Genomic DNA, 27,552 nt, shown 5'->3' on the forward strand with positions numbered 1-27,552 from the left:
GCTTTAATATTACAATTAGTTTATTACAGAACAGCATAATAAAGAAAAGTGCCTTTCAAACAGTAACATGAATTTGTTAAGTCAATAATTGTGATTTAGGAGTTGTATCAACTCATAATATAATAAAGCATAATGTAATAAATGCACATAATGTAACAAGTATTACATCATTAATGTAATAAATTCTTCATAAATGTAGTCATGTATAAACAAAATCTTAAGCTCATGTAATGATTTTTTAATGTAATAATCTTTTCACAAAATGTCAAGTTTTTGTAGGAGAAATTTATTATATTATGAACACACTATAGTACCTTTTAATGTAATGACAGTTCATAAGGTAATACATTTGATATTAATACATTTCAGCACAATTGTAATAATAGTTTAATGTAAAACTAGCAGTAATACTTTATTTTACAGTACTATTACAATAAATTATGCATAATTAAATTATACATGAAACTAACTCTAAACCAAACTCTATTCCTAACCATATAGTAAGTACATGTTGTTATTGATATTACTCAGAACTTAAATGTATAATTTCACTCTAAGACATCTTAAAATAAAGAGTAATCAAAATATTACATTAAAAGTAAAGTCGACTTATTAGGCTGCATTGTGAACTCAACAATTTCATAAAGACTTTATTAACTTTGTGATCATGATGTGCTCCATCATTTTGAGTTGATTTGACCCACAAACACATTTTGGTTTCACAGACAGGGTTTAGTCTAAACCAGGATTAAGCTTTAGTTTAATTAAGGCATTTAATTAAACTTTCACTAGAAAAACACATTACTGGTGTGCATCTTGAGACAAAACAATGACACTGACATATTTTAAGATCTGTCAGTACAAGTTACTTTCAGTTAAAACAGATCAAACATGCATTTTAGTCTGAGACTAACTTAAGCCTCGTCTGTGAAACCGGGGGTTTAGGTTTTATGCACTAAATTAATAAAATTAAACTTCTGCTTTCTAACTATGTAATTATACATTTGTAATCATTTTTGAGAAATAAAGATGTAAATGATTGTCATAAGAAAAATCATTTTCTACAAAACTATAATTATAGTGATATTATTCTCTATAAAGATGCTTTTCATTTTATTTGTAGATGACAAATAGTTTGTTTTAAGTTATTAGTAATGTAATACTGATTACATTATGTACAGTAATTATATTTTGCTTTATTACATTATTATGAGCTGCTTTTGTGTTCATAATGCATTATGCTCACATATTTATTGAAGTGTGTCATTTAAAAATAATCTTCTCACAGATCCATCTTAATGCTTCTTTACATGGATAATCAAACCATCCTGTTGAAGAAGTAAAAGCACAGTCTTCATCATTGTAATTATCAGGCTGTCCAGACCTCCAGATCCTGAAAGAACAGATCAGCATTAGATGTTCAGTGCTGCTTCCTGTCTGATATGATACTGACTGTGAGATATGATCATTTATTAGAGAATAATCAGTTTAATTCAGTGATTTCTCACCCAGAGGTCAGTGCGCTGCCATCAACCCATTTCCATCTGTCCTCCACATCACTGTCAGTCAGACCAATCCAAAAACGATCAAAACTGTTCTTGACAAATTCCTAAGAACAAAAACACATAAATACATTTCATCATTTAGGGTTAGAAGCTAAACACACTTTCACTTTTTCACTCACTTGTTCCTCTCTGTTGTTTATGATGATCAGATCTGCTCCTCTCTCTGTACAGTATCTTCTGCTCTCAGTCCAGTTCTTCTTCTCAGAGGAAATGAAGTAAAAACTGGATTGATTGTAAACCCATCCTTCTGCTAACAGAACCAGTTTAACTATTAGCACCTTTTTAACTCGTCTCATTCATCTGTGAGCTTTAGTGTTAGTGGGTGGTAACTATCTCTTTTAAAATAAGTCACGTAACCCGAACACATCACTTAACAAGTGTCAGTTATGAACACAATCTCAATAGTATTCATAGGGATTGTACCTACACTCCTGATCTAGGAATTTCATAAATGTGTTATTATAATTATTCTAACAAGAGTTTGTTTGTTCATTCTTTACATTTTTAATTGTAAATAGGTTTTACATTTAAATTTATGGTTCACTTTATTTTGATGGTTCACTTTAGACTTTGACTAACTATAATAATTTTTCAACTGCAGTCAGTGAACTCTCATTAGAGTATCAGTAGATGGAAGTAGACTATTAGGGTCTGCCCTAGTGAAAAAAAAAGTATGCTAAGTATACTTGCAGCAAGACTAATTAAAGTGTGCTATTTTGAAACAACTAATTTTGTACTAAGTATATTTTAGTTGTAATTAAGTTGTATTAAAACTCAACTTTAAGTATATTTAGTGTACTTTTGTGTGCAAAATTGGAACAACTTTAAGTATACTTAGAACACTTTGTGGCGGTTTCCCGGACAAAGATTAGGCCGAGTCCTATGTAGGGACCTTAGGTCATTTATTAGCTCAATTTAATTGTTACAGGGAATAAGAATTGAATCAACTGTAAATGATTCACTGTAAATGATTCAGAATTAATATTTAACACTTCATCAATTATTCGTCCAGCGAAAACTGAGGTTAGAGTATTTTACCAATTCTGGATAAAATATTATTCTGCGGCCAACAGTAACAATATTTTATTATGATTATTATTATTATAATTATTATATTATTATAAGCAAGAGGTAACTGATCTTTGAGTTTAAGACAGTAATTTGACACACAGCACAAGAAACTCGTATATGTGAAAATCAAAGCAAGCATTATTTATTGTTTTGGAGTCTGGATGTGACGGCTGTCGAATGATCAGCGGCGCAGCTCGTGGTTGAAGTCGGCGACTGTTAGATGGAAAATCAGCCCCGGTCAATCAGTTCTCAATGACCCATGCGACTTTTCCGCCGTGGTCAAAGTAGCGGTGCTTCGGCTACTGGGCTTCAACGACTGTGCTTCAGTCCGACTTCTGACCGACCTTTTGACCGATTTCTGACCGATTTCTGACTTCCAGCTTGTTCAGACAGCATAGTTTTAAAGGAGCAATTTTGGCTCCATCCTTCAGATGCGATCCTCCAATGAGACGTTGCTACGGAGATTAGACACGCCTCGTCTATTGTCTATTGATCACATTGCGTGATATCTGTGGAACATTCTCCTGTTTTATTAACAACTTTATAATGTTTCTTAATATTTTCCTGATACTGAATTTCAGTGTTTCATTCACACAGAATTACAGAGAATTATAAATTCTGCATTTTGAACTCAAACATGACACACTTCTTACACACATATTACTAGACTGACCCAATTAAAACAATGATTATAAGAGAAAGAAGATGCATACAGGAATACAAACATATAATGCATTGAATCCAACATGTTAGTAATCACATCATAGCAAATGTTATTCTGGATATAGTTAATACTTTAAATGATTGTCCCTTTTGAGATTCAAGATTGAGTCCTTAAGCATAGAGTTTAAACTTTGACCGGAGTCACGAGTGACCGGGTCAAAAAGGGATTCCTAATCAGGGTATGTCTGTGAGGATCCTGGTGCATTTAGGTCCGTTAATTAATGTTTCCTGTTCCATCCGATAATACAAGAGGGTTCTGTGAGAGAATCAATAGATTTAACATGATCAGGAAGGCCTCAGAACAGATATTCTCTGTTCTTAAGTCACGTTACCACTTCTCTTAATGCTGACTAGCTGGAATTAGGAGCTATCCAGTGCCCTGGGGATTCTGGGGTCAGCGAATGAATCCTTTGTCAAATGAAGCTTTGTTCGGTCACGTTGTTCATTGATAAAGTCATTGGTAAATTCTGTCGAGCGAGGCCCTACACCTAGAATAAAATGGCCCTTTAAACCAGATTAACAGAAATCTGCTTTCTCTGTCATGGTTTAAAATAGTCCTAGACTTAGTCTAGTCCAGAGTTTAATAAGCTGATTTCCTGGAGGAAGACTAGAGCAACTCCAGGACTAAATTGAGGCTTAAATTAAACCTACCAGGAGGCAGGTTTAACTTCAGATTAACGTTGTGTTTCAAAGAATACACATGTATTTCTTGTATATATATATATATATATATATATATATATATATATATATATATATATATATATATATATATATATAGAGTTTGGTTCCAAAACGCAATAACTCCATTTTGATTAATTTGAGTAAAAAGGTGTTTTCTTTACCAAGAAAGTGGCAAGATGAAAACCACTATTTTCTGTTTCAGACTTTCACATAGCATCTTTTGGTAATTAAAACATTAAACATTCAAATCTACATTTTGATTTTAAAAAGTTTATTATAAAAACGTATTATTTTTTTCCCAAAATGCAATAAATCCATGACATTTTTTTTCAAAATGCAATTAATCCATCAATATAAAAGTTATTTTTCAAATTGAAAATACACAACAAAATAAGTTGATTCACATATATGACAGAGTCTAAACTTTGCCAATATTTATCTTATATACAGGCATTTTATTAAAAATACATTCAGCCGTCGCTCCCAAAATGAATTCAACGGGTCATCTTGTTAATGTTATAAATTATTTGTTATTACCGATTAAAGAGTATCTGGTTAAATAAACACATTTGCCGAGTACATTGGTATTAAAAACGGCTTTTTAAAAAGCCTTCGATGTTTACAGTGCGTGGAATGGTGCGCTGTGATTGGTTGAGCGTATATATCGCGTTCTGCAGAGAAGGGAGACTGGCGTTTATCGCGTTTTGGAAAGACAGGGAGAAAACATTACAGAATAACACGACGGATATCGCATTTTGCGCAAAATTAATAAAGGACTTTTCAATGCCGACCAGATACAATACTGATTTTGGCGAAAACTCATTTTTTTGAAAATGGCGTTTATCGCGTTTTGGAACAAAACTCTTCATATATATATATATATATATATATATATATATATATATATATATATATATGTTTCAGTCAAGTAACCCAATCAAACAGGACTTCCCATCATCCCAGCCAGCAATGACATGTGGGGCCCAGATGAGGGCTTCTTGGGCGGCAAATGTGGGCCCCATTATGGGCTTGCACCCGGGATCCACATTGGGGCAAGCCGTGGAAGCCCAGGCGTACTAAAAGTGGGACCTGTAAGGGTACTGTATGGGTCTTAATTGGGCAATTCATGTCAGACCCATTTGGGCCCCACCTGCCCAAAGGGGTCCAAAGTGGGCTTTGCAACATGGCTACACAGATGGGCTTTAAATGGGATCTGTAAGAGTCTTATGTGGGTCCTAACTGGGCAATTCATGCCAAACCCATTTGGGCCCCACCTGCCCAAAGAGGTTTAAAGTGGGTTTGCAACCGGGATCCACATGGGGGCCAGCCGTGGATGCCCAGATGGGTTTTAAGTGGGATCTGTAAGGGTCTTATGTGGGTCTTAACTGGGCAATTCATGTCAGACCCATTTGGGGCCCACCAGTCTGAAGGGGTTTAAAGTGGGCTTGCACCCGGGATCCACATGGGGGCCAGCCGTGGATGCCCAGGTGGGTTTTAAGTGGGATCTGTAAGGATCTTATGTGGGTCTTAACCGGGCAATTCATGACAGACCCATTTGGGCCCCACCTGCCCAAAGGGGTTTAAAGTGGGTTTGCACCCGGGATCCACATGGGGGCCAGCCATGGATGTCCAGGTGGGTTTTAAGTGGGATCTGTAAGGGTCTTATGTGGGTCTTAACTGGGCAATTTGTGTCAGACCCATTTGGGCCCCACCTGCCTAAAGGGGTTTAAAGTGGGCTTGCACCAGGATTCAACTGTGAATGCCCATATGGGCTTAAAGTGGGCTCTGTAAGGATCTTATGTTGGTCCTAACTGGGCAATTCATGCAAGGTAAGCCCAACCATTCATTTAAGGAAACAATCTAAGAAAAATTAAAAACGAAGAATGAATGTAAGTACAAGATAAATACAAGACACTTGATGCTTTTGTTACGGTACACAGGAGGCAGACACAGATGTAACAGGTATTGGTAGTTTTATTGACCACAGTAGAGCAAGAGATAACAGACAGGTGAGTGAACTGGATGCAGATGATATAGAACTGGTAGTACGAGGAATAGTTACTGTCCTTTCCGTTGCAGGTAGAGATACGCTGGAGCTTGGAGATCGCTGGAGTAACTTGGAGCTGGCTGGAACACACCCACACAGCAGACGAGGCACTCAGAGGGAAGGAGACACGCTGGAGACAGGTGAGTATACGAAGAGGAGTCCTTGAGGTAAGCATAACAGGAAGTATATGCGAACGAGACCGGACATAGAGTGCTGTGTGCGTGTGTGCTTTATAGTGCTGTTGATGAGTGGGGTGATGAGGTGCAGGTGGCGGTGATCAGTACTCTGGAGATAGCGTGCGTTGTGATTGGGTGATGTTGGAACCTGACGTGTCTGTGACAGCTTTGAACTGCAAGAAATATATTAAATTGAACAACAAAAATTATCTTTAAAAACAATGTCACAACATACGGTAAACTAAAAAATATATTTAAAAAAATCTCTGAAAAAAAAACTCCAAAAATACAATACAAAATACACTCATTATATAATACATTGAACAACAAACATAATCTTTAACAATTTAAATTAAAGCCTTATCCCAGGAACATCACGGTTGATGCTCATGATGCCAAACCACTCAGATGTTCCTGGGAGTCATAAGGCTGATATTAATTCAGCTCCATCAAATTGGCTGTGCTTGTTTTACTTTCATATACTTAAAATGTAGGTAATTATATTATTATTATACAATTATCATTTATTTAGCTCCTTTGTCAGAATATTTTACGAGTTTTAATAATTCTTATATTTTTATAATAAGATATCTGCAGCTATATTTGCTCTTTGGGTTATGCAAGCAAACAAAATTCAACCTTAGTCAATATTTATCCTTCATTTTGTATTAGCTGCTAGTGCAGTTGTAACTGCAACACTACAACTAACGATAGAAGCCAGCAAGATGCACAGGGAGACCGGGGAGACCGACATTATGATGTTTACAAGCCCAAAACATTTGAGACTGTTTGCTTACACATTTAGTTTGATTTGATTTGTTCCAATTTATTCTTAGAGCAAAAGGTGGGGACAGTGCAATATGTTGAAGTATGTGTTATGCAATATGTGCAATATGTTTTTATGTTTAAAGCATGAGGAAGGGTTCGGGACGGAACCAAACTCTGAATCTGATATTGACTCAGATGAATTTGAAGTGAAATAATGATGAATATATTTTATATCATATCACCGTTATTGAATAAAAGTATGTGATATATTGATACTGAATTATTGTCCAGCCCTATAGCTAAACCAAACCCGCTGTTTTTCCTTTTGGTTAGATTCTACATCAGATTAAACAGCACAAACCAAAAATACAGACTACTGTACAATCTGCAGTGTTATTTTTATGGCAACATAATGTTTCAACTTACCTTAATTTTATGGAAATTCGGCGTTGGTCGGAAGAAATATGCATTTCACCTCCAAGTCACAGCCAGCTTGCTTTCCGATTCCGAATGGACTGTTAACGTTTTGAGCGCGAAACACGGCCTTTGCATACAGGCCCCAGAGATGTCCGAACTGCCTGACCAAATAACAATTTAATACAGTAAAATTCGTAAATTAAAGGATATGTGAGAGAATTAACAAACGACTTAACTGCTTCGCTGGCTTCATTATGAATGAGCCTAATTAGGTGTTGTAGGGTCTGCACAGTCTCAAGGATGAGCAGGTCCCACCATAAACTGTGTTTAAGTCTCAATTCGCGGAAACTTTGGTTTGTAAATCTTACATTGATTCCGGACCGGCAGACACAAATGGATCACGAGACTCTTTTTTATGACTATTTCGATAAGTCCCAAACCTCTCCTCTGTGACTTCAAAGGAGATGCGAACGCCACGGATCGGGTTTCGAGGAGACAGGCCCGAATTCCAAACGGTCATAAAAAGGAAAATACACGCACGCACCCACAGACACACACACACATACAAAAGCCCTACATAAAGACTGTATACACAAATATTATACCTGCAAATATGAATGTATCTGCCATTATGGTGCTTGTTGCATCTATGTGTTACTAATGTAGAATCGTAGAATTGACTGTAGTAGGTTAGTTTTCATGTTAAACGATAGTATTAGAGTAGAAAGTGTATCTTCTTTATATGATGAGAGACACCTGTCGAGTTTGATCTCTCCGTAAAGCTGTGAGTCCGAGCTATTCACCCATGTACGTTACATTTCTGTCAAATGCATCGTTCAATGTTTAATAGTACTATGAAGAAAATGCACCGATTTGACATACCATAAATTAACCCGTTGGACAGGACAAAGAGATGTGGAAAACCGCCAAATTGCAACGCGATCATTGGAGGACGTTATCAGGAAGGCGTTCTGGTCTGTTGTCTTTAAAATACCACGACACACGTCTTTTCTTGCACAAGTTTTTCCTGCACAAGTTCCTGCCGTAGAGACAGACTCTCTTCTTTATCTTCCGGTCATCTTACTTCCAGTTAAGCCTTCGTCTGAAACTTTGCTGAAGATCACCTCCTGAAGGACCAACCACCACACTGAGCGCTCCGAATCTCTAAGCACCACAACGAACCTACATGCAAGTATTTGTTAAGATTTTAAATACTGGGTTTCCTTGCTGGCTCTTCAAGGTTGACTGTTGGAATTGGCCATTCTTTGATCATCTCTCTTTCTGACTTTTACTTTCACTTTGTATGTATCTATGTCTACTTGTGTACATTTATCCGTATAACCTTTGTATTACCCGTTCCGTATATTAAACACGTCATATCCATGCTTTTGTTCACTTGCTCATTTAACAACAACCAAGTCACTTTAACGTTCTGATCCTAATATCATTGCTTTACGTTTGGATGCTATCACAGAAATTTATCCTCGTGGCCTGAGTATAACATTTCTGTCGTAATAGTCTGTGGATACTTACCGGTTTGCTGGACGGACCGATAGCTTTCCACATAATTATTAAACTAGAACTGATCATATATGTGAGTGATTATTCACTGTGATTAATTCACCATATATGGTTAATTCCCCCTTGGGTTGGAATGCGCATATAATTATTCATAAAACGTTATGAATTATTATATTCATATTCCACCCATAAATTGATTGATAACTGTACAAGTCGTCACAGTGTTGTTGTGCATAACAGGCAGTGGTGGAGAGTACTGAAAATCTGTAGTCAAGTACAATTAAGTGCATTGCTAAAATATTACTCAATTATGAGTAAAAGTACCGGTGTTAGAGAAATACTCAAGTAAAAGTACAGTTTGTAAAAAAAAAAAACTAAAAAAAACCTAAAAAAAAAATTAAAAATATTCAGAGTATTAGTTACTTTTAACCACTGATGTCACCGTCACTTCTCCAGACTAGGGCTGGAAATTGTGTGTTTTCCTTTACCAGAAGTTAACATGTGTAACGGTGCTGTCTCTGCGTTGTGTTGTGTATAAGTCAGGATGGACACCGATTCGCGCTTGAAGACAGGCTTTTATTCTGTTGGCAACATTAAACAGCAGTGATCAGATTCGCAAATCACCCTCGTGTGTTCGCAGCCATTCACTCTCTCGGCTGGCGCGAATCTAAATGATTAACATTTATATGAACAGTTATACAATAACAATTGAGAAATATGTACCTGTTGGCAACATTAAACAGCAGTGATCAGATTCGCAAATCACCCTCGTGTGTTCTATATTGAGGTGAACAAACTTGATGTTACCATAAATGTGATGAAGCATGAACACAAATCATATATTTAAACACATATCTATATCAATATTAGTCCATGAAATGGTTATACAATTAATACAATATACTTTTATCACGGAGCACTCACTCACCGCAGCCATTCACTCTCTCGGCTGACGCGAATCTAAATGACCCTACCGGAACCAGTTCATTCTATGGGTGGAGTGTACAGGTTGAGTGCAATTAAAGGGGCCATACATGAAAATGTGTAGCAAGTGGAAACACCTTTTTAACCCTGTTACACTCCCCCCTGCTGCTTTCGCAAACACGTACACACACATAAAATGAGCACTAGAGCAACAACAAGAGTGAAAACACTGACCACATAATAACATCAGGTACATAACCTCAAGAACCATATACAGCAATAGGAAGAAAGAAGGAGAGAAAAAAAAAAAAAATAATAATAATGTATAGTGTTCAAAACTCCATGAAATTGTCAGTTCAATTCAGTATAGTCACTATTCCCCACAGGAATTAAAGTGAAAAGAAGGTGGCCAATCCTCTAGACACTCTTAGACAAACATGCCCATTACATGTTAGCTCAGCAATGACAATTCATACATTTGGACACACGAGTTGCTCAGGCAGAGAGACTTCACTCCCGTCTCAAATCAATACATTACACTTACTGAAAGCATCCAAAACACACCAATATAAACAATATCAGTAACATTTGCATTAACCAATAGAGCAAAATGTATACCATAGAAAAAAAAACCCATAAAACTCAAGCAACATATTCATGTTTACCCCAGAACTTTTTGCTGGTTCATTATCTCAATAAATCTAGTAACTGGTTTAAACAATCTACCAGCCCTGGATTTCACACGACTTAGTGAACGTTCAGCAGGAAAGTTATAAACACTTATATTTGACACTGAATTCGCTTCTACATGGCGACCACCATTAGGCATTGCAGCACTCAAGGAAACAGGAGCAGATAATTCAACTTGCTCTGCAATGGATTCAGGTACACTCCTGTCCAAACTCTCAACATCATCATAACCCTCGGTTCTCAGCTGGGTTGTATCAGGGCTGTTAATTACATCTTGCTCCATTTCATTAGACTGAGCCGTATCCAAAGCTTGTAAAGCCTCAATTACATCTGTAGCTTCCTCCACATCATACATGTCTGCATCATTCATGCCATTGGAAGGTAGCTGTGATAACCCATGCTTGTGTCCTGTAATTAGAAGTATCTTCAGACACGTCAACGACCACAGAATCAACACTCTCAGAGTCACTTTGGTGGTTTTCGGTCGCATCTCCTTCTAAGTCATCATCAGGAAGTGGAAGAAAGTTTACTGGCATTATAAGGTTACGATGTACAGTCTTCACAACACCAGTACGACTGTGCTGAATTCTGAAGGTATGACTGTCTGCATTATGTCCAACAACAGTGTAAACTGCATCCTCCCAAAGATCAGCAAGCTTCCGTTTCCCACATGCTCCCTTGTTGGCAAGCAAAACTCTATCACCAACATCAATTGGTCCACCCTTGACTCTCCTATTGTACAAGTCAGCATGTCTCTTAAGCTGTTTTGTGGCAGATGACTGTGCAACGCGCATTGCCTCCTTCATATCTCTCCGAAGAGCCTGGATGTAATTGTCGTAGTTCACAACATCAGGACTGTCCAGAACAGTTTCAAATACAAGGTCAACAGGCAGTCGCGGAATCCTCCCAAACATCAACAGGAAAGGAGCATACCCCGTGGTTTCATGGATGGTGCAATTATAGGCAAAAGTTAGAGTTTTGAGTGCTTGCGGCCATTTATTCTTGGTCTTTGCTGGCAGAGCACGTATCATGTTGCCCAGCGTCCTGTTCATCCTCTCACATGCTCCATTACCCATCGGATGATAGGGAGTTGTTCTCGATTTTTGGACTCCAGCGACATTCAACATCTCAGTGATCAGGGCACTCTCAAAGTTGGCTCCTCTATCTGAGTGTATACGCCCTGGGAAGCCGTAAACACAAAAGTAGTTATGCCACAATTGATGTGCCACTGCTTTGGCAGACTGATTTGGACACAAGAAAGCATTAGCCAGTTTTGTGAAGTGATCTGTTACAACAAGAACATCCAGAGACCGGTTGGCAGAGTCCTCCGCTGACCAAAAGTCTATACAGACTAGTTCAAGGGGCTCTGTTGATCTGATGTTTTCCAACGGCGCACGACCTTCCGGTTCTGGTGTCTTGCTGATGACACATCGACGACAGCACTTCACATACGCTCTCACATCCTTCTCCAGGCCATACCAAAAGAATCTTTGCCGAGCAAGATAAAGAGTCCGCTGCTGACCTTGATGTCCTGCTTGATCATGAACACCTTTTAACACCATGGTTTTCACTGCGTCAGGCACGACATACAGGTAAGTTTTCTTTTTGGTTACACTATTCTTTGAAACCCTGTACAACACACCATTCTTCATCAGTAGTTTTCCCCAGTGTTTCATAAATTTCAAGACAGTTGTTGGTTCATTTATTCGTTCCCTCCTGTTAGGTCTCCGTCCTCTCTCGACAAAGCAAATGACCCTGCTCAAAACATTGTCTTCCTGTTGTTTCCTAATCAGATACTCGTGGGGGAGCACATCAACGTCTGGCAATTCTGATGGCATTATTGCTTGTGGGAGGTGAGGCAGAAGTAAGGTATGCGACTTGATGTTCTCATTGCTATCCATACAGGAGTGCAGAACAGCTTCCACTTCCTGCTTCGACATTGTGCCAGGTATGGAGACTTTAACTGTATGGCAGGCAACAGCCACTTCTTCAGTATCAGGAGTACAGTCAAAGGGGTGAGTAGACCAGCGAAAGACATCTTGAATATGGTCTGTTTGCACAGCGTCAGCCTCTGCCAGCAATTTACTATAAGGAACTCTCGTCAGACGATGGAGTACGCTAGGGTGCACGAAGGGCTCTCGGCTCAGGGCGTCAGCAACTACGTTTTTTGGACCAGGAACGTACTTGATGTCAAACTGGTATGGCGCTAGTTTAGCAACCCATCTGTGTTCGCAAGCATCCAATTTTGCTTTGGACAGAATATACGTTAATGGGTTGTTGTCTGTCCAGACAGTGAATTTCTGACCTCTGAGCCAATGATGGAATTTGTCACAGATAGCCCATTTCATGGCGAAAAACTCCAATCTATGTGCAGGGTATCGTGACTGAGCATAGGTAAGTGACTTGCTTGCGAAAGCAACCGGCCTAGCGACTGTTCCACCAGCAGGAAGCTGAGACAGAACTGCCCCGAGTCCATTACTTGACGCATCCACAGACAGCAAGAATGGCTCATCAAAATTTGGATGGGACAAGATGACTTTTTCAAGCAAGGCATTCTTTAGTTGTACAAAAGCTTGCCTACACTCCTCCGTCCAATCTGAAGATGACAACTCCTTCTGACATGTTCGACGCTTCCATTTTCCACGTGGAGCCTTTTTCCCAGTAGTAAGATTGAACAATGGTTTGGCAATAGCTGAACACTCCTCAATAAACTGCTGGTAAAACACTACCATACCCAGAAAAGATCGTATTTTCTGCCGGCAGGGGACATTAGTACCTTCGACCATCAGATCATCTTCAGTGACAGAAGCGATGGCTTGGACTTTTTCAGGATCGGTAGTAATACCATCCACACTGATGATGTGACCTAAAAATTTTACAGAACTCCGCAAGAGATGACATTTCTTCGGAGCAAGCTTGAGGTTATTAGCCTTCAAACGCTTAAACACAATTTCCAGACGCTCTAACGCCAGCTCTTTGGTGGGTGCAAACACCAGGACGTCATCCAAATAACATAATAGGCTGTTGAAATTCTGATCCCCGAATATCGTCAACATCATCCGCATGAAAGTGGCCGGACTGTTACACAGCCCCTGCGGTAAACGATTATATTCGTATAACCCAAAAGGTGATGTAAACGCTGTGTATTTCCGGTCATCTTCATGAACTTCTACATTATAGTAGCCAGATGTGAGGTCCATAGTTGAAAAATAAGCATTTCCACCCAATGCAGCAAGAGCGTCAGCTTGATGGGGAAGGGGATGCGCGTCCTTGATTGTGCGGGCGTTAATCCAACGGAAGTCTGTGCATATTCTCAAATCTCCTGACTTCTTCCAGACTAGGACAAGAGGTGATGCAAACTCACTACTAGATTTCCGTATGATCTCACATTCTTCCATCTCATTCAAAGCCTGTCGAAGTTTGTCATATTGATTTGGAGCAAGGCGTCGATACGGCAACCGAAAGGGTTTGTCGTCACTCAGGCGAATGCGATGAACAAAGCCTGTTGCTTTTCCACAGTCCAGCTTGTGTCTGGAAAAGATAGAATGGTACTGAGAGATAAGCTGAACAAGTTTTACTTTGCAATCTGCAGACACATCGCAAGAGTCCACATCCAAGTCAGCTAAGCCCAAGTCACGCAAGACTTCCATGCCATCAGCGGAGTCATTCGTCGCAGATTCAACTGGTAAGCTTAGAGCATCAGTTACACTCATTTCATCCTGCCTGTCAGTTAAAACATCAGCTGTTCTCTGAACATTTTGTTCTAAATCAAATGAGCAACCATCAGGAATTTCAGAGCTGTCAAAATCCTGCAAGGCCATGCAAGGAAAAGCATCAGCAAGCGTAGAATTTCTTTTCAAAGTCACTGCTTTCTCAGAAGGATTTATCACTTTGAGTGGGACCCATCCATCCTTACGTATCAAAGCTACTGTTTTTCCAACCAGCACTGACCTTGGCCTTGATTTTATTCTGCTGGGCTCCAAAATGACAGCACTGCCAGCTGAGATGTCATGAGTGCCTTGCAGTCTGCCCCAAACTAAGTTTTCAGTCATGGGCTCGAGTGACACTGCCTTTTTGATTCTCACAGTTCCCACTAAGTCAGGGACAGTACCATTTCTCCACTTTTCCACATTGGCTAGCAGGTCCAGTAACTTGTTTTGTTCGTTATTAGCGTACTCACGATCAGACACACTTAATAGTAACTCTGCAGAGCTTCTCAGCTGATGAATCAAATGTTTCAAGAGGTTACTGCCAAGAATTAGATCATCACTCTGTCCATCGACTACCAAAGTCGGAACAGTGACGTGACAGCCGTACACGTCCATATCCAGCTCACACACTCCTAAAGGGTTTGTTCTGGTACCTCCACATCCAACTAAAACAACATCTGTTGGGGCAAATGAAAGGTCTGACAGCACGCCAGTACTCAGCAGTTGCGGTAAGATCTTAGAGCTCATGGTGCAAGCCATTGACCCACTGTCGAGCATTGCTTTTGCCTCAACTTTTCCACCAATAATCACTGAAGTGTAGAAAAGATCCTCATATGGCTTAAGTTTCTGTGTATTTTGCAAGACAACTGTACATACGGAACTATACTCCTCACATACACGTAAATAGAGAGATTCCAGGTCACAATCCAACATTGATGGGGGATCATCATTTGGCCTTACACTCACCCCCTCCACATGCAGGCCTATTCGTTTCCCGTACATGGAGGAGCATCCAACTCAGGCATCCTATCGGCAGCTGTGCAGGCTTTGGCTTTAGGACACTCCACACGTGAATGACCTGCTTTGTAACAAAGAAAACACAGATGATTTGCTCTGCAGTGAAAATGGGTGGTGTGGCCAATATCTCCACACACCTCACATGGTAGAGTAGGCCTCACTCTGCTTCTCTGTGACCTAAACGCATGACGCTCCATGCCAGACTGATTTCTTGATTGCCCTTGGTCCAAGACACGTTCTAGCATCGCTAAGATTCGTTGCATGGGTTCAACATGCTCATCAGTTGGAGTTTGGCAAGGAACAGACTCAGGCTTAACAGTTGTCTTAACCTTTGTTTCAGTAGGCTGAACAGCAACTTCCTGTTTCAGAAGAGGAATGGCTGGGGAACTCTAGACACAGAGCTACATCGTTTCTCTCTACCATACTCTTCCAAACGTGCATGGATATCTGCTGCAGTCCACTGTTCCAACGGTCTGCACTTGAAAATTAGGGAAAGCTCAGGATCTGGACAATGTCTGATAAACATTACAGTGAGCTCATGGGACAGATCATCAGTCTTTTTATTTTGTCTCTTTAAGCAGTCCTCGGCCATGTCCATGGCTCTATTTAGCCTCAGCCAATAATCAAAGGGGTCCTCACCCATGTGTGGGAGTGTGCCATAAAAATCAGCTAATGGCATGCTAGAAAAAGCTGTGTCACTGAAGTGTTGCTTCAGTAAATCAAAAATAGGACTTGAACTTTTGGACAAATCAATAGAGGGGTTACTGCGCAAGCCCACCCTCACAACTTCCCGTGCCCGCCCCATAAGCCTACTCATGACTTCATCAGCTTGTTCTTCAACTGGTGTCCCTATTTTGCGCAAGTATGACTGCACTATGGCTTCCCACTCATGTATTGTGTATGGATCTGTCCGATCACCCCTAAAACAAACAGGTTCTTTGATTTCAGATTTTAGAACTCTGTTCAAGACAGATGGGTCTGTATTACTTGAACTACACATTTTAGACTCTAAACAGGTAGCAATGCTCTCCCCAATAGAGCGTCCCATTCGTTCTACCATCCCCACTATTAATTCCATTGACTCATCCCCTCTCAGAATTGGTTGTTTCAGTCCACCTTCATTAAACTGAGGTGGAGGAGGGCTTGAATTATCATTTACATCATCAACAGCCTCTAAGGCAGACATTGGAGTCGATGTGACAGGAGTATAATCAAGTCTGCCTCTCCCCATAACTGATGACATAGGAGAAAACATGAAGAGACCTCTACCTCTGCCAAAACTGTTTTCAGACTCCATACCCAATATTGACAATACCAATGATGGGGAGAAAAAAAAAAAAAAAAAAAAAAAAAAAAAAAAAAAGAAAAGGAAAAAAAAAAAAAAAGAGATTGACAAATGAGAAAAAAAATCTTCAGTTCTCCAAATGTTCTCAGTTCAGAGTTCAATAAAAAGTATTTGTTCAAATTTCAGTCTTTTCCACAATTATACCTCAGTCATCAAAAATGTTTTTTTTTTTTTTTTAAGTTAAATAAGTCAATAATGCTTTCAAATGGATACCACAATACCAGCACTTTGCTCCTCTCAACGGTGAAACATGTTCCTTTACTCCTCCTTGTGGATAGAAACGGTATTGCGCCTAACAGCACGGACGCGAAAACTCGTCACCCACGGCGAAAACTCGTCACCCACGGCACAAACTCCTCTGGAAATCTCCGATCAGTCGTCTCAGCACGCTGCTTCCAGAGTCACGGTCACGGCACCATTGTAACGGTGCTGTCTCTGCGTTGTGTTGTGTATAAGTCAGGATGGACACCGATTCGCGCTTGAAGACAGGCTTTTATTCTGTTGGCAACATTAAACAGCAGTGATCAGATTCGCAAATCACCCTCGTGTGTTCGCAGCCATTCACTCTCTCGGCTGGCGCGAATCGCAGCCATTCACTCTCTCGGCTGGCGCGAATCTAAATGATTAACATTTATATGAACAGTATACAATAACAATTGAGAAATATGTACCTGTTGGCAACATTAAACAGCAGTGATCAGATTCGCAAATCACCCTCGTTGTTCTATATTGAGGTGAACAAACTTGATTTACCATAAATGTGATGAAGCATGAACACAAATCATATATTTAAACACATATCTATATCAATATTAGTCCATGAAATGGTTATACAATTAATACAATATACTTTTATCACGGAGCACTCACTCACCGCAGTGTACAGGCTTGAAAATCTACTCATAAAAGTACAAGTACCCCAAAAAACTACTTAATTACAGTAATCTGAGTATTTGTAATTAATGACTTCCACCTCTGATACCAGAAACCACTCCCCAAGCGGGTCTTGAATCTGGGTATCCGGCGTGGTAGATGGATGTGCAAACTGACCAAAAGCCAATAGGGTAGCAAAATGGGTCCTATGAGGCATCAGGGAGGATTACCCAACATTCTACAGGCAACTATATGTTATAAGCAACTTATGTTAAGTTAGCAAAATATTCATACAATATAAATATTGTAAATATTCAAATGCCAGCAGTAGCAATGCTGTCTCCTTTACAGACATCCCAACCTGCAAAAAGTCATTTCAGGGAGGTAACTAATTTGCGGGTATCAGGGAGTCGCTATCAATATGCGGGAGACTCCCGGAACTTCCGGGAGACTTGGGATGTCTGCCTTTACACTTATCCCCATAAATCTGTCCCAATCTGGGTCACTGCACCAATGAAAGTGTTTATGTGAATGCTCCATGCACTGTCGGAAGGCTTTCTGCAGCTTTATTCTTTTACTTAAATTGAAAGGGCCTCTGTCCTTACAGGCCTACTTCTTTAACTACCTCAGCCCCTCCCTTTACCGTCTTAAACCATAAACCATGTATATTTCAATGCATCCTGAAGATCTTCAGATAGCCTAACCAAACAGATCTACTGTACCTGTACCTAGTTAAGCTTATTTTATTTTAGATTCTTGTTTGTAGATGAGCATTACATAATATTGCTGGACCTGAACCAATCACCCAAACCCATGGCCACTTGGCCCATAAATATGCCATTCAAGACCCATATATGTGTTCCCAGATCAAACCCATGCCCACTTGGCCCATAAATATGTCATGCAAGACCTATATATGTGTTCCCAGTTCAAACCCATGCCCACTTGGCCCATAAAATTTCTATGCAGGACCCATATGTGCATTCCCAGTTCAAACCCATGCCCACTTGGCCCATAAATATGCCATTCAAGACCCATATATGTGTTCCCAGATCAAACCCATGCCCACTTGGCCCATAAATATGTCATGCAAGACCCATATATGTGTTCCCAGTTCAAACCCATGCCCACTTGGCCCATAAATATGCCATTCAAGACCCATATATGTGTTCCCAGATCAAACCCATGCCCACTTGGCCCATGCCTGTCCCTTATGGGGCCCATGTAATCAGCTCATATGGGCTTCCTATGTGGGACTCGTACTACAAAACCTACATGGACCCGCTGATTTCACCCAGCCAAAGCCCATGCCCACACAGTACCCATGGAACCCGTAGTTAACCCATCTGGGCCCCACGTGTCATTGCTGGCTGGGATGCTTTGCACTGGGCTGCATTGGGAGAGTAAATGTTGAAAAAGTGTTATTTTATGCATTTTTTAGAAAGATGAGAATATGGAGAGGCTTCTTACTGTTTAATGTTCTATTATGTAAAAGTTTTTGATATGTTAGTGTTTTTTGGAGATTACCGTTGTGGTGAAGTGTTGAGCTTGTGCTTGAGTTGAGGACCTGCTAACAAGAATTACCTTTTTATGTAATGAAGCAACCACTATGAAAGTGCTTTGGATCAAACCAGTATAATTTCTAGACTGCCAACACTGATCATCACATGTGTAAATAGATATGTTTAGTTTGTTGCTATGTAAAGACAAAACAAAAGCATTAATAATCATAAGATTATTATATATGTACAGAATTCATCTTTTTAAATAGAATTCATTACAAACATCTCTCTCCATATTCTCATTCTCTTTTTTTCCACAGCTGATGTATTTTGCTTGCTTTAAAAGAAATGTCTCTTGTTTAGTAAAGTTTTTTTTTTTTTTTTGATTGCAGTCTTCTTCTGCTGCCATTGTTTTCCTTGGATTTGCTTCTCAGTTCCATGCAATTTTAAGCTTTTCTTGGTTCATTCCATGTTTTACAGGCAACCTCTCTCATGCTAATTCAGATTAGCACAGTTGGTTTTAAATTAATCTAGTTTATTTTAAGTCTGGACTCCATAGTCCAGGTTTTAGTAATCTGTATTTAATCTGTGTTTCAGAAAGCCATTTTTTAAGCCATGATTAACTATTCTAGATTAAGGCCTATCCTGGCTTAATTTAAACCCTGTCCGGGAAACCGCCCCTTTAAGTATATGCCTGTGTAGGGACTTATTACATGCTTGATTAGTGATATTGAAGTGTACTTAATTTGTGTTATAAGTATACTTTGTGTTATAAGTATACTTTATTTGTGTTATAAGTACACTTTATTTGTGTTATAAGTACATTACAAATTAATTACGAGTGTCTTCCGAACACACAAGCAATATACTATGAATATATTATTTTACAGGTAATAGTATATACTGTATGCTCAGTACCTTTGGCTTATTCCAAATACTAAACATTACACACTTTGCAGTCAATAACAATACACTTTATTATTACTTATACTTTGATTAAAGGTTTTGATCATCTTCAAATGTTGACTACTGTACTTTGAATTACATAATCTTACACAATACTGTATTATAATTGTGCTACTATTTAAATACAGTTTAACACATTTTGTTAAGTTGAATGCATTTGTTTTCAAGGCCATTAAAATAAATAAAATGTAAAAACATCACTAATGAAGAGACTTTTATTCATTAACAAATCCAATGGTTTTTATTTAAACTTAACATACATTCAGCAAAACTTACCATGATTTTCATTAAAGAAAAAAAAAAAATATTGGACCATGGTGACCCTCTATACACAAATACAAATTACACATTATATTTCATGTTCTGATGATCTTCTCATTATTGTGTCTGATGGCACAATGATGACCGCAGAGACTCGTGAAGAACAGCATCTGTTAACAGAATATACCAAAAATATAAGACAGCATGTTCAACTCTTTATTCACGTTTACAATAGTCTGTCTGAATCCTACATTGAACCAATACTATTTCTGAACAGTAAATGAGGATTAGCAGCAGGGAACTGTATCAGAATGGCATGTCGATATTTTCGGTACATAGTCAAGTATAAAACACTTTATGAATTAATATTGTACAGAATACGGGTCGATTTGACCAATCATATGGTATACATACATACATGGGTCAAAATCACTATAAAGTGCCTTTGAGACTTCACAATTTCCAAAATAAAAAGTTGTGATTTTCCATTTAACTTCATATTTGTTGTATTAAGAAGACCTTAGGCTGTTAGAAATGCATGATGGTCAAGCTCCAGCACTTTTTGTAAATTAACTGTAAGCAGACAATGCACGAGCAAACCACAAAATATGTCCACCCTGTCATGGACTAAATCAAAGTAGTTTAAATATATTTTCATTGCATAGTGATTTTAAAATATATATTTTCAGTAAGATACTTGGTCCCTTTCTCAACAATAAATTTTAGTAAATCAGAAAAGTCTTTTGATAATAATGAAACTGCTGAAAAATAATTGTCTCCCTTCAAAAAATGCAATACTTGCAATTTATTTTCTAAATAACGTCTAACAACAAAGATATCTGGTCAAATTTTCATAAAAGATGAAAATTACAGGGTGGACAATGACAGGGTGGACAAAAATATGACAGAGTGGACAACAAGATGACAGGGTAGACAAAGACTTTAATCGGTGAACAAAACGAGAATATCAGAGAAACAACAGGAACAAGAAGAAATCCTTAAGCAATATATAATATTCTAAGTATTAAAGTAAAACTGCTCACTTGATTCCTTTAAAACCGTGCCTTCATTCATAACAAAACACAGATTTGTGTTGCTTTGTTTGGAACTATTTTTAGAACAAAAACAGACAATATTGACAATGTTGTGTTTATTAACTTCTTGTTTATTTTACTGTTGTATAAAATAATTATCACATTTTCAAATCGAGCAGATATTCAGGAAAACAGCACTTTTTTCTTGTGTGATTGCTTAACTATATCATATAATATAAATATAAGACAAAAACCCATTCGGGGCATTTTTTTTATCTTCATATCTTGAATTTAGGCACATTCTAACTACATTCTAACAGGCTTCATCACACAGCGAGTCACTGTCATACATCATCTTCCATCACTATGCACCTGCATGCAGTGTAAGATGTCGTACATGTCTGGGCCGGGGCAGGGTGCGCTAAATTTATTTATTTGGACGTATTATTTTCTCCATAATTAATCAGACCAAATGAACATGTTAAATCGACAGCCCTAGTGAAAACATTATCAGAATGTGGCAAAAACTATGCACATGTCCATGTACAATGTCCACCCTGTCATGGAGGGCTTGATGACAGGGTGGACAATGACAGAGTGGAAATTTTTGGCAAAATTTTGCATTTAATGGACACATGGTGTACCTACACTTAGTAAAGTGATTCATTGTTTAAGATAACAGTGTACCGTTTAATATATATATTTTGAATTTCTGATAGTTTTTATATTAATTAATATTTTACTATGACAGGGTGGACATTTTAAGCTTGACAACATCCAACTACAAACACAATATGATGAAAATTAGGGGAAAAAAGTGTAGATTCTCAGTGTACTTGCAGCAGATGTTTTAAACTCCGTTGAATAAAGACCAAATGGGGGTGGGGATGTCACTGACTACATCAGTTGGTTTCTTAAAGAGGCGTTTACCCCAAAATGACAGGGTGGACAGCAATTTCAGGGACATGTGTAAAATGCTTAATATTATTATGAAAATAGAATATAATTGATTGAAATTTCTTTTTTTTATCAAAAAACTTGAGGACAATGAGAACATTCAAAAAGTTTTTGAATTTTATGTCATTTACTCAGTTTTTACACTCGCTGAAGTTAGCTGAGCAGTGTCTGGGGACATGCCAAAACCGCATACATCCAATCATAGAAAATGGTATAAAATGAGAAAAACACATTTCAAGAGATTTATCATTGTACTTCTATGTGTGTAAATGTTTGGCCATTTATAATAAAACATCAGAATTTCATTATTTTGAAATACACTGCATTATATTCATGATGACAGAGCGATTCTGATGAGGACAACCACTCACAAACTCAAAAAGGAGATATCAAGCCGAAATATCGCTCTCCGTTTGTTAAAGAAAATAAAATAAAGTTTGTTAACTGGTAGACTACAACTCACCTCCCAATAGCAGCACTTTTCTCCGGTTCTTTCAGGATCGCGTAGGCCATTAGATTAGCCGGTTGTCGTCGCCATCACAGTCAGTCTGCGATGTCACTTGATTGAACTGGTCAGAATCCCCAAGATTGAGCGATGTATTGCGCTTTCAGTGTTTTATTAAATAAATTATACATTGCGACAATATAATTCACCTGAGCTAGGGGGATTCAGACGACGACCGTGACTTCAGCAGCTCTGATTGGCTGAAGGTAGTGAGCAACAAAATCTGATTGGTCACAGACCAAGTTGAAGAGACAAATGAATTCCGATAAGTCTCAACTCTCAACCACTCGACATATTATTTGCATGTAACGTTACTTGTGCTGCTGGTGTGTTGTTCAATATAGATTTGTGTGTACGATTGTAAAATGATTCTGCCAGTGTAAACTTAATAAACATTTACACATATTTGGAAATTGTATAGGCTACACTGCATATACTAAATGGGCTTGTAATGCATTCATACTGAAATAAATAGCACAAGTAATATAATGAATTCCAAGGATGAAGAAGTAAACTTAAAAAATATACTCAAATTTAACTTTAGATACAATACAACTTCAGGATATTAAATAATGTATTTTTTAAATACACTTTCAGTGCATTGTTACAATGATCATTTTCAGCACAGTTAAAATATACCTCAAATATATTTTTATAAAGTGCAAATACAGTTTTAAAAAATAAACTGAACTTACACTTCAAGTATATTTTTCTAAAATATATTTTTTAGAAAATATACTAAAGTACAATTATTTTAAAGTGTGTTAAAAGTTGTATTGTGAAAATATGATAATAATATACTTTTTATATATTTAATGATAGTACATTTTTTGTTAGTATATTTGCAGTGTACTATAGAAAAAGGGAATATATTTAAAATACAATAAAGTATACTTTTTTCACTAGGGTGGATTAGTAGAATAAACTGACATGTAGTTGTAAAGTTACTTGTAGTCAGTAGGATGTGTAAAGTGGACAATTAAAATAAAGTGTTACTGAATTTATTTTGTACTATAGACTCTTTCCATGCTGTGAATATGTGCACTAGAATTACACTTGACATTCAAACACCTATGAATACTAACCAGATTATATTCCTGCTCTGTAGAAACTACTAAAATGACAAAAGAAACTCACCCAGTTTACCAAGACTCATCTGAAGATCATTTTTCTCCAGTTTTAGCTGCTCTCTCTCAATGGTCAGGTTTTTGATCTTTATTTTCAACCCATCTCTCTCTTCTGTGAGGTTGGTGATGTTAGTTAGTAGCTGGTGTGTCTCTGGTGTGTAGTTTGAGCTCTTTGTATGGATGTGGACACACAGCACTATGACTGCAGTCAGCAGAAGAACACACAGCAGCACCAAACACACTGCAGCTGCTCTGGAGCTTCTGATCTTCACATTATCACTTTCTGTAGAATAACAAACATGACATTATTCTCTTTGTTTATCCACTTAACACAACACACATCAACTGAAAGCATGAAAACTGAGTGAATTATTAATCTCAGTACTTGTGAGTTCAGATGATTTTCCTTGCGTTGAGTCTGTGATCTCTTTTCCAATTTTACCTTTTATAACGTCATCATTTTCGTAGATATTAGTGGTTTGTCCATCTTTTCTGCTCATTTTGCAGGTTGTACTCCTCTCTATATTTTCATTTACACTTTCAGACAGTTTTAGTGTCTTCAGGATGCCAACGAACTAGTACTAGTTTCTCCTCTGGAGTGAACTGTGTTTTGTTCCTCATCTGTGTTTGTGTTTATTGATTGTATTCATGCAAAAGGAACTGTTCTGTGGAAATACTTCAAGTATTTATGCATTAAGGAACTTCAAGAGTAACTGAAAATATTTTTTAACAATACAGATTGTGTTCATTTAAACACATTTATTATCACAATCACTCAGTGTCATTATATGTAAAGTCTGAAGTACAAAGTTAAGTCTATATATATATATATATATATATATATATATATATATATATTTTTTTTTTTTTTTTTTTTTTTTTTTTTTTCTTTTTTTTTTTTTTTCTGGTAATCAGCATTATGCTACAAATTCTGTCAATTGAATTTGAGCTAAACTAGTTTTGACCCCAGAATATTCCTTTAATTGGAAGATAGTTAATAACACCTACTGACATTAACAGAAGTAATAAAGATAAAGGTTTCCGATCTGGTTTCTAGAGTGTTTTTGCTGGTTCTTGACATTGAGTGCACCGTCTTTCTATATAAAGTGTTTGGTGCAGTTCAGTAAAGTGCTGTTTCACACATGCTCTGATCTGAGCCGACAATGGACTGTCTGGATAGTGAAGCGCCTAAAGGCAATTCACACCACAGACAGACGCCGACAACTGATAGCCTCATCATTGTTGGCCTCTTCAAATAGGTTGGTTTCACGTGACGTCACATTGCTGCTTCGCGAACGCGCGAAATTCAGATGGAGGGCAGGGAGTGAATTAGCGAGGATCTGCCGTCTGTAAAAATGCCAATGTTTTGTGCAGTTTACGGCTTGCTCCAATCGTTCTAACCGTGAAAAAGGAAAGGGTTTTTTCAGAGTTCCAAAGATTGTCGTTCATAAAGGTGAGAAATGTAAAAAGCTCACAGAACAACGACGTAAAAAGTGGATTTTAAACGTACGTCTGCGGTCGGGAGGAGCAGAGTCTGCTAATGCCCGTGTCTGCAGTGACCACTTTGTCGGAGGTATGTTAGCTAGCTAACTTTTTTGTGGCTGTGTTTATATATCTATAGGTTGTCGTTAAATGCAAATTTACTTAGTAATGATTATTAAGTTACCGGTTAGTCTAATATGGACTTCATTGTGACTGTTTAGGCTGCCCTAGCGCTTCGGTTGACGTTGAGTCGGTAGACTGGGCTCCGACAGTCAACCTCGGTTACCAAAAAACTAAGCCCAAATCAGAGGCATCTCTGCAACGAGAGCAGAGGATGAAGCTCAAGGAAGACAAACAAAGACGGTCGGAATGTGCAGAGGCTATGTTGAATCTCCAACAGACAGCTGAGAGCCCGGATCTAACGCAGACAGCCGAGAGCTCCGAACCGAATCAGTCAGCTGACAACTCACAGTCAAAGGACATCAGTGGGAATGGGACATTAAATGATCAAGGTAAATTATTGTGCTAAGATGTGTAACTAGCATTATTATTAAATGTTACAAATGTGATTGTCAGAAAATCACCCTGTGTAATTGGACCAGAGAACTTGCATGTTTGTAAAAAGGTTGTCAAAAAGATAACTTCACATAAACGCACATAATTCATATTCATGAATTTCAGGTGAAACTCGAGAAATTAGGATATTGTGCAAAAGTTCATTTATTTCAGTAATTCAACTTAAAAGGTGAAACTAATATATTATATAGTCATGCAAAGTGAGATATTTCATGCCGATATCTGTTATAATTGAAATGATTATGGCTTACAGCTTATGAAACCCCAAATTCAAAATTAGAATATTGTGAAAAATGTTTTGCCTTTTAAGTTGAATTATTGAAATAAATTAACTTTTGCACAATACTCTAATTTTGAGTTTCACCTGTTATGTTTCACCTGTGAGTTTCACTAATTATGCTCCCGACTGCTATATTGCAGACTATGTAGATGCCGGATGCCAGACTGAACTAACGATGGATGACATTGAGAAGATGGAGGATGTTCTGAGACAGAACACAACAGAGCTGGGAGATCTTCGGACCAAAGCACTGGACGCACAGTTCAACCAGGAGTCCTTTGAAAAAAATGAAGACAAGACAAAGTTCTACACAGGGCTTCCCAACTTCTTGGTTTTAATGCAGATTTTTGAGCTGTGTGAACCCTACATCACATGTGGTCCTATGTCTGTGCTGTCTAAATTTCAACAGTTCATCTTAGTTTTGATGAAGCTGAGACTAAATCTCCCACTGAAAGATTTAGCTTTTAGGTTCAAGATCTCTCTGCCCACTGCTTCTAGAGTTTGGCATAAAGTAATTGACATACTTCATGACAGGTTAGAATTTCAAATTGAGTGGCCAGAGCGGCATGTACTTCAAGCTACAATGCCAATGGCATTCAGACAGGCATTTGGATGTAAAGTTGCTGTGATAGTTGATTGTTTTGAAGTTTTTATTGAGAAGCCCTCTAATTTACTAGCCCAAGCTCAAACGTGGTCAAATTACAAGCATCACCATACTGTAAAATTTCTGCTTGGTGTTGCACCCCAAGGCTATGTCACTTACATATCTTGTGCCTGGGGAGGGAGAGTCAGCGATAAACAGATCACAATAGAGAGTGGCCTCCTAAAAAACCTGTTACCTGGAGATACTGTTCTAGCAGACCGTGGGTTCAATATTGGTGATAGTGTGGGATTTTACTGTGCTTCACTACAGATACCTGCATTTACCAAGGGGAGAAAACAGCTGTCAGCGTATGAGGTGGCAGAAACTAGAAAAATAGCGAATTTGCGTATTCATGTTGAGAGAGTCATCGGTTTAGTCAGAAGAAAATATCAGATTCTGCAAAGCAGGGCTATGCCCATAGAGCACATGGCAACAAAACCAGGTGAGGCACTAGCAATGATTGACAAGATTGGGGTTATTTGCTGTGTCTTGTCTAATCTTTGTGAGTCTGTTGTCCCATTAGAGTAAGGAGAAAGGGAAGGAGAAGAGAGAGGGACATCATTTTGTTAATATGTTTTAAATGTAATATTTTTATCCAATAATCCAATTGTACTGGCGATATGTATTATATGTAATGAAATAGATTCCAATTTATTATTGCACACCATGTTCTTGTAGTTATTATAAC

General features: G+C 38.2%; 2 protein-coding genes and 1 long non-coding RNA gene across 3 annotated transcripts; 1 reads left to right on the plus strand and 2 right to left on the minus strand.

Moving 5' to 3' along the window:
- On the minus strand, positions 1-24,605 carry LOC125245985 (C-type lectin domain family 4 member M-like). Its single transcript, XM_048156811.1, has 5 exons — positions 24,326-24,605; positions 23,894-24,166; positions 1,685-1,815; positions 1,509-1,609; positions 1-1,393 (listed from the first exon to the last, which is right to left on the minus strand). The coding sequence occupies exons 1-5, from the start codon at positions 24,381-24,383 to the stop codon at positions 1,264-1,266; spliced, it is 693 nt and encodes a 230-aa protein (XP_048012768.1). The 5' UTR covers positions 24,384-24,605; the 3' UTR covers positions 1-1,263.
- LOC125245987 lies at positions 9,529-10,295 on the minus strand. Its single transcript, XR_007179664.1, has 3 exons — positions 9,901-10,295; positions 9,696-9,749; positions 9,529-9,553 (listed from the first exon to the last, which is right to left on the minus strand). It is a non-coding gene; the product is annotated as an uncharacterized LOC125245987 (long non-coding RNA).
- A 441-nt stretch (positions 24,606-25,046) lies between the features above and the next one.
- Positions 25,047-27,454, plus strand: LOC125244415. The gene is made up of 4 exons (XM_048154503.1): positions 25,047-25,124; positions 25,258-25,456; positions 25,587-25,877; positions 26,362-27,454. The coding sequence occupies exons 1-4, from the start codon at positions 25,047-25,049 to the stop codon at positions 27,390-27,392; spliced, it is 1,599 nt and encodes a 532-aa protein (XP_048010460.1). The 3' UTR covers positions 27,393-27,454.
- The last annotated feature ends 98 nt before the right edge of the window (positions 27,455-27,552 follow it).

Source organism: Megalobrama amblycephala, linkage group LG14 (genome assembly GCF_018812025.1).
Source record: "Megalobrama amblycephala isolate DHTTF-2021 linkage group LG14, ASM1881202v1, whole genome shotgun sequence".
In the NCBI taxonomy this organism is placed as follows: Eukaryota; Metazoa; Chordata; class Actinopteri; order Cypriniformes; family Xenocyprididae; genus Megalobrama; species Megalobrama amblycephala.